The sequence below is a fragment of the Sturnus vulgaris genome, chromosome 2, assembly GCF_052056855.1.
Source record: "Sturnus vulgaris isolate bStuVul1 chromosome 2, bStuVul1.hap1, whole genome shotgun sequence".
NCBI lineage: Eukaryota > Metazoa > Chordata > Aves > Passeriformes > Sturnidae > Sturnus > Sturnus vulgaris.
The window spans coordinates 91,631,215-91,639,265 of record NC_142244.1 but is presented as its reverse complement, the minus strand read 5'-3'; the positions used below and the strand labels follow the sequence as shown (position 1 = coordinate 91,639,265).

The 8,051-nt window shown below is 43.6% G+C and overlaps 1 protein-coding gene across 1 annotated transcript in view; it reads left to right on the top strand.

The window, feature by feature from the left end:
* Nucleotides 1–276: 276 nt before the first annotated feature.
* The window catches only part of UXS1 (UDP-glucuronate decarboxylase 1), a 56,313-nt gene continuing 48,538 nt past the window's right edge, over nucleotides 277–8,051 (top strand). Inside the window, exon 1 of the mRNA XM_014893452.2 lies at nucleotides 277–457. Within this exon, the coding sequence (XP_014748938.1) occupies nucleotides 361–457 (97 nt within the window). The 5' untranslated portion in view covers nucleotides 277–360. The remainder of the gene's footprint in view (nucleotides 458–8,051) is intronic.

The window sequence follows — 8,051 nt, the reverse complement described above, 5'->3', positions numbered from 1 at the left end:
CACCACAGTGGGAGGCGACAGATGACCAAGCCCGCCCGACTCTGAAGCACCCTCAAAGGCCAGACGAGGGCCACGGGGAGGCTGCGGTCGTACTCCATTTCCCGGAGCACACTCCGCGGGAAGCGGGCACGCCGCACGGAACACGCGGCGCCGCTGGCTCTGAGGGCAGCACGGGCACGCGCATGCGCAGCCCCCGCTCCGGCCGCGTCCGCGACCAGGGAGGGAAGGGGCGGGCGGGGCAGCGGGCGCGCGCCGCCGCTGCGCCTGCGCGGGCGGTTCCGGGGCGGGCGGAGCGGGGCCGAGCGGAGCCGTGGGTGGCCGCGGCCGTGCCCGGCGCTCTGCGTGCCGCTGCCGCGGGGCATGGTGAGCAAGGGGCCGCTGCTGCGCCTGCTGACCGCCATCAACCGCAGGAGGATGAAGCTGCTCATGGGGCTCGCCTTCGTCGCCTACGTCGCCTGTGAGTGAGCGGGGGTGGGGGCGGGTCTGGCACGATCATTCATTGCCCGCTGGCACGGCGCCCCCCGTGCCCTCCGCCCGCCCTGGGGGAGAGGAGGAGGAGGAGGAAGAAGAAGAAGAAGATGTGGCGGCGGCACCTCCCGTGCGCTGCCCGGTTGCAGGCGCGCCGCAGCGCGGCCGCTCCGGCCCCAGCGGGGCAGGGGCTCCCCGCGGCTCCGGGCGGTGGGGCTCAGGGTTCCCCGTTTCCTTGCCCTGCCGAAACTTTCCCGAGTGCGGCGGGCAGCCGTGCCGGGCGTCCCCCGTTAGCCGGCGCTCCCCTGCCCCGTCCCCAGGGCTTGCGGGAAGCGGTGCGGGCGGGACGTGGCTCCGGGAGCGTTTCCGCAGCCGCTCTTTTCCTCAGACCGCGCTTTGTCCGCCCCGATCGCCACCTGGTAGCGGTGAGCAGCCCGCAGGGAAGTTTTTCCAGGGTAGGCCTCGTGTCTGGTTTTGTAAAATCCTCCCAAGCCCTTTGGGGGCTAAATAAATGTTTGTTTATTAACTCAGCGCGTAGCTGGAGTCTTAAGAGCCAGGAGAGAGGCGCAGAGGTACTTGAGAAAATCTTAGAATAGCCAGCCAGTGATGGGGATGTTTATGACTTCACTTACTAGGAGTGAGTCAGATAGATTTAAAATGGATTTAAAACGTTGTCCTGTCAGCGCTCTTCCCTTACTTGTTTTTTTCTGTTGCAATTTTAGTTTATTTTGTTTTAACCTGTTCCGTTTTCAGACTCGGGTAGATTCTGTGTGGACAGCACGATGCCTTGTCAGTTTAGGTAGGGAGCAAGCTGTTCTCTTGATGCTTGAAGGCACATACATATTAGGTGAACCAGCTTTGGGGGTGAGTGTGTGCATCGCATTTCAGATCACGCCTTTGGATTTGGGAAGGTGGAAAGGTACAACACGAGTAATTTTGTCAGAGAGGGAGTGTTTCCTACCACAGGAACAGCAATTCCCTTCATTACCGTATTTTATTGTCTTTACTGCACCTCACTATTTAGGTACTTCTGTTACCCTGAAGTTGTGTTTCAGCTCTGACTTTCAGTTTGTTTTCCGAGTGACTTCAGGTCCTTTGCATCTTGGCAGATTAATGTCAGTTATTATTTTTAAAGGCTTACATGTTTCGCTAAAAATGATGGTTTTCAAAACGAAAGTTAATAAGCTGCAGTGAAAAGTGGATTTGATTATATTCTTTGGCCAGTAATAGGTGTTTGCTTTCTAACTTTTTGAGTAAAAGTTAGCCTTAAGAAGAAGCCTTCTGACTGCTTGTTTTTTGGGATTCAGAAGAAAAGTGGAGGAGAGGGACTGCAGGCCAGTGTGGCAAAAAAGTGGCTTGAAAAGGGAATAAGTTGGTATCTGATGGGAATGTGTTTTTTGCAAATCTGACATACTGTGCTTTCCCATATTTTGACTAGAGATCAAAAGTAGTGCAACTCTTAAGTGTCAGCTACATAGCATGGTATGGTAGCAGATGCCACTGGTCTATCAGATTCTAGAGAGAATATTTTTTGTTTGCTTTTTTCAGAAGTGATTGTTTATTATGTCATTCACTTACCCTAAAAGGGTACTCCTCACAATGTTGCTGAATCATCACTATGCTCTGCTTGCAGTCAGATAATGCCCAACTGAAATAGCAGAGAATCTGATAAAACTGAGCTGCTGGTGTAGGTGTATGTGCTGGCACTTCTTACATTCCTTCTTTCTGAAGTACTCTCCAAATGACTAAGTGTTTTTAGGCTGTGTGCCTCCTTCCATGAATTTCCATTCAGTATTAGGGCATGGGCATTCAGACTTGGAGCACATTTTACAGGGAATGAAATAGTTGGCGAGTACATTTTTTTTTGTGAACTAGAGGATAGGACGTTTTTAATAGTGCTGTTTTGTCAGCCTGTGTGTGAAACCCTGAGCAAATGTATTGGGAGTATCATTTAGAAAAATGTCTTACTTCATAGGAATCTTTTGCCTTTGAATGCAAATTTGTTATAAAGGTGCCTGAATAACTTTTCTGGGCAAGTTTGCAAATTAGAGAAAAAACTTTGTGTGCAGTTGAAAGGCTGTGAGCTATTTCACTCTCAACAGTCGTTTAGTGGCTGTCTTAGTAGTTTCACACAAGGTGGTGGGTGGCTGGGCCGTCTTGGGTATCTCTGCTCCACATCTATACAATGGCTGAAATTTTTTATTGTGCACCAGATGAAGGAACTGGTCTGGTCTGAGATCACCCTTTTGTGTTATAGCCGTTTGATAGTGTGGGTATTCAATAGCTGTTTTGGCCCAGCTTGAGGACGTGGTGCACAGTGGTAAAGTGGGATAAAAGCTGTCACTGCTGCTGGCAGTGCTGCCATCACATGCTTTGCAGGTCTGCAATTAGGAGTCCCGTTTACTTTGGTTGAAGTACTGCCATGACATGAGATACACTGTTAGTGTCATATTAAAGATTCTTAGAGCTCCTTTATGGACTTCACTCAGTTTCCTAGTAGCACTTAGAGCCAGAAAGATCCTTACTTTGGATTTGGATTTGAATTACGGTAGTATTTGATGACTCATTTCTGTAAATCTATTTGATACTAATTTTAAAAAAGCATTCACTCAAAACATTGTGCTATGTATGGATTGTATGTATAAAATTAGAAGTCAAAACGAGCATTGCTATACAGCAGGCAATAAAAGCTATTGTAACTTAAGCAACTGTTTCCTGGGAAAAGGACGTGAATAAGGTTTTAACATTTACCTTTACCTTTCCTGTAGGCCCTGGGTGAAAGGGGTGATGTTGTTCCCCATTGCCCAGGTGATGAATATGAAGATATTGCAGCTAGCAAGCTGTCTGAATCATTCTGTAGTATGTCAGACTGCTACTCAATTTTTTTTAAATACTCTTCATAATTGGTTTAGTTGTTTCACCTTCAGTGCTGTCTTCTGTGAACATTGCATGACTGTACTGTGCTACATATAGTGGGAAACCTTACTCAGAGGTTGAATTTGCATTGCCCTTTTAAAGGGACAAACTTTTCTTCTCCAACTTTCCTCTAATTTAACCCTCAGCAAAATAGTGCAGGAGTGCTAATGCTAACCAAAGTGGGGTGGAGGGGTGTGTGGAGTTGGACTGAAACAAATTCTTTCAGTCGTGAGCTTCACTTACATAATTTTGAAGCTGTTGTGAAACCACAGCTTCACAACATGAGGTGAAGTGGGTTTAATTTATTTTTGTTGTCTGTAATGAGAAATGTAGACAGATCATAAGAGCAGTCAATTAAATCAATAATGTTAAAGCACTTCAATGTCACCACAATATGAATAACTTATATGCAGGCTGAGAGTGTTCTTCTGTTTTGAAAAACCCCACCTGTGTGATGGAGTGTCAGTACATAGACATCTTACACTCACTCCTTTGGAAGTTTTAAATGTTTATTTAGCTTTATATGGACATGCAACCATGCTTCAGTGGTACTGTCCTTGCAGAATCAGGGCTTTATTTAAGTTGTTAGAAATACACTTAGAATCTTGTAGTCAGGATTTAAAGACCAGAGCTCATCAGTCTGCATGGTTTGCTTGAATCTCGATGCTGCTGTAAATAATTTGCTGATGTCTTGGTATGAGAGGGCAGTTGCATGTTCTTAATGAAAAAGTTAAGAGCTCTCTTTCTGGTAAGGTAGAGCAGTTCTCTTTACTCATTTGTAGATCAAATGGCTCTCAGGAAGTAAATCAGTAGCCTTGTTCCTTTTCCAAGGGGAAAATGAAACAGGGTGCTCTTATGAGATCCAAGCTTAAGACCTCATTTCCTTTGTAAGATGTATTATAGCACAGCTATTAGAAGAACTTAAAAATGAAATGTCAAAATAATGTGAGGGAAGTACATCCTGTAGTATACTGGCTTGACTTTTCACAGTATTGTTAGTTTCCATAGTTGTTATCCTTTGTTTTATAAGATTTGTTTTTTGTCAGATTTTCATCAGCTAGGAAGAATGCAATGTTCTCTTCTCGAAATATCAAGGTGTGAGTGAGCTTTTCAGTTTGCGTCTTACCAGCCCCTCACGTTACTTGTCTTGCATATGTTAAAAGCAAAGGTTAAATGCTACTTAATATTTTGTTTTGATAAGCTTTTACTTCCACTTTTCATAATAGAAAAGCAGTTATTAAGTTGGTCCTGCCCTATTGCTTCAGGTCATCTGTCTCAACGTTATTCACCATCAGAAATCTTCCTTCCCCATCCATTTTATAACTGGATGTCAGGATTGATTTGCCATGGAGATGTTAGGAATGGTTGTGTAGGACATCAGGCTTGCATGCTTTTTGTGTCAGCTTGCCATGGATTCTCGATCAAAGAAAAAGTCAAACCCGGAACATTTACTGGTTGGTCACATTCACCAAGTTGCCTTTAATTTGTGGGTTTATGGAAATAAGTTCACTGTTGTAACAGCTTCCAGTTCCCTGCTCATCAGGCTTGCAACTAGCTGTACTCATGTAGCTTATGAAAATTTGTTCATGCTTCAGTTTTTTGTCAGGAATAGATGGACTCTGACTATGTCTTGCTAGCCATGATGCTTTAAAACAGTTTTTGGCATCCTGGAGAAATTAATCTTGTGGTTCTTCTCTTATAACCATTTAATATTTGTCTTTAATGTCTTACCTCCACGTAGTATTCATCTGTTCTGCAGCATGTGCAGGAGACAACATTGTCATCATTCTACTCAAGGACAAACACTTTTAGAGCTTCCATCTTCTTTACCTTCTGTTTTTGCAAAGGGGAGTATTTCTTTGAGATTTATATTGCTTGTTTCTTTTTTCTAAGTTTGGTTGACCAAAGTAGAGTTTGGTTGAAACGGGAAGTTTTCAGCATCTCATTTATGGACTGGAGAGAGAGAGAGAGGTAGGGGTTATTGCATCAATTTACCTGAAGGGGTTTGTGAAAGTTAGCTGGGAAAAGTGAGTTTGTTTCAGTTACAGTGCTGAACACTGGAACATACTGTGAGCCCACTGAAAACAACTTTAGCTGTCAGCAGACGGAGCAGTGGTAAAGAATGATATGCTGAAGATATGAGGCAGGAAGGAGCAGTGACAGTGAACAGAGAACTTGAAAGAAGACTTAATAGAAAATTTCAGGAGTATTTTCCATCTGGGAAACAAAAAGCAAAATTCAGTCATAAAGTGATTATGCTAATTGAAATGTAAGAAAGTGTATCCTTGGCTACCTTCCCCTGCAGTATGAAGCTCCATTAACTCTTGTAAAGAAAGAAAATTTGCATAATGTTATATCTCACAGATGTGGGAGGGTATTGGTTTGCCAAGGTTTAAATGTTTGTTCTTAAGGAGGGTGGAGAAATTTCCTGGTGATGGTGTTGCCTTAGTTTTGCTAGTTGATGAATAGCTGAAGGGTTGGCGTAGAGTGGCAGTGGTGCTGTCCAAGATACAGAGAGGCTCTTTCCCTTAGCAAACCCTGTCTCCTTGTGTCTGGGATACTTCTCATGTGGGAAAAGCTACAGTTCCTATCTGCTGTCTTTGATTTGGTGCAAGAACTTTACTGTTAAGCAAGGCATCAGTTCACAAAATACAATAAGAACTATTTGCTATTCAGAGATCTGTGTAGACTTACCAGAGGTGTATTTTTAAAAAATCATTTTGAATATTCAAGTTGTTGTACGTTCCCCAAAGGCATAATCATAAACTTCTCTAAGGAAGGTGACATTTCTTAATACAAAGTTATGATTAGTAATTGTATGTTTTATCTCCACTAATACTATGAAATACTCCCATCAGTAAAATAATTTTCTAAAGCAAATTGACATACTGGTGGAATTACAGATGGAGTGCAGTTGAGAGGGTTTTTTATTCTTATGGAATCTAGACTATAAAAGGCAGTTTGAAATCTATTGGCCAAATCATAGAATGGTTTGCATTGGATGGGACCTTTAAAGATCATCTAGTCCAGCCCCCTGCTGCCATGGGCGGGGACATCTTTCAGTAGAACACGTGGCTTAGAGTCCTGTCCAGCTTCACGTTGTTTCCAGGTCTGGGCCATTCACAACTTTTCTGGGCAACCTGTTCCAGTGGCTTACCACTCTCATAGTAAAGAATTGTTTCCTCATCTCTTACATAAACCTACTCTATTTCAGGCTAACTCCACTGCCTCTTAAGGGTCCTGTCACCATAGGCCTTGCTAAAAGTTTTTCTTCTTTGTTCTCATAAGCCCTGTTTAAGTAAGGCCACAATAAAGTCTCTTCAGAGCCTTCTCTTCTCCGGGCTCTTCTAACCAGCTCTCTCAGACAGTCCTCATAAGAGAGGTGTTCTATCCCTCTGACCATGTTTTGTGACCCTCCTCTGGACCCTCTCTAACAGGTCAATGTGTTACTTGTCCTGGGAGCCCTAGAGCTGTGTGCAGGTCGTGTTTCATGAGAGTGGAATAGAGAGGAAGAATCATCTCAGTTGACAGGGTGACCACACTTCTTTTGGTGCAGCACAGTGTATGATTTGTTTCCTGAGCTGAAAGTGCACGTTGCCATTTCATCTCCAAATTTTCCACCAGTACCCCAGGACCTTCTTGACAGGGCTGCTCTCAGTCGTCTTGTAACGCAGTCTGTACTGGTACTGGTGGTTGCTCCAGCCCAGGTGCAGGACCTTGCACTTTGCCTTGATCTTCATGAGGTTCATGTTTGCCCGCTCCTTAAGCTTGTCATTGTCCCTCTGGATGGCATCCCTTCCCTCAATGCACTTATACGCTCAGTGTCATCTGCACACTTGCTGAGGATGCCCTCAGTGGCTATGTCTGTGTCATTTATAAAGATATTGAGCAGTACCGGTGCCAGTATACCCCCCTATGGACCAGTTGTTACTGATCTCCCTTTGGGTACTGAGCCCTGGATGCAGCCAGCCAGCTGCCATCTCTTGAGTAGTCCATCAAAGTCATATTTCTCCTATTTATCCACAGGTGTTGTGTGAGAAATAATAGTTTCCTAAAAAAAAAATTGTTTTCTTTACATTATTTAATATGTAAAGTAATTAAATTAAAACTTTAATGCAATTGTGTTAAAAAACATTTTATTTCCCTTTGCATGCTCTCCCTCTTTCTCAGGTTTGCATCTGGAAACAAAAACATTATTTCTTCCGGGCCGAAGCTGCTGAGTGACTGTGGAGAGTCAAATTTAAGAAAAAAACCAAAAAAACAAACCCTCTTTTGAATGCTGTTGCATCTCTCTGAAATGGAAACTTTGAAGCAATTCACTTTGGATGTTCAGAACATACAAGTTTGCTCTAGGAATTCTGGTTATGACTGTATATCAATTCATACTATTCCTGCATTCTGTTTCTGTTGATAAGGAAATCTATTTGTAAATATCATCTTGTAATCTTGTTATTCTGAGGAACAGAAGTTGAAAGGAGAGTGATACAGGGAAAAGTTCCTGTGCTTTCAGCTGAATCTATTTACGCAAAACTTTGTGTAAGTTTCTTTAACATAGTGTCCTGGAAATGGAAACAACAAAGTAATTGGGAAAGAATATGGTTTTAAAAGAAATTGCATCTGTTTTTGGTACAGTTGGGTCTCTACATCTAGATCATGATTTGGCGTTT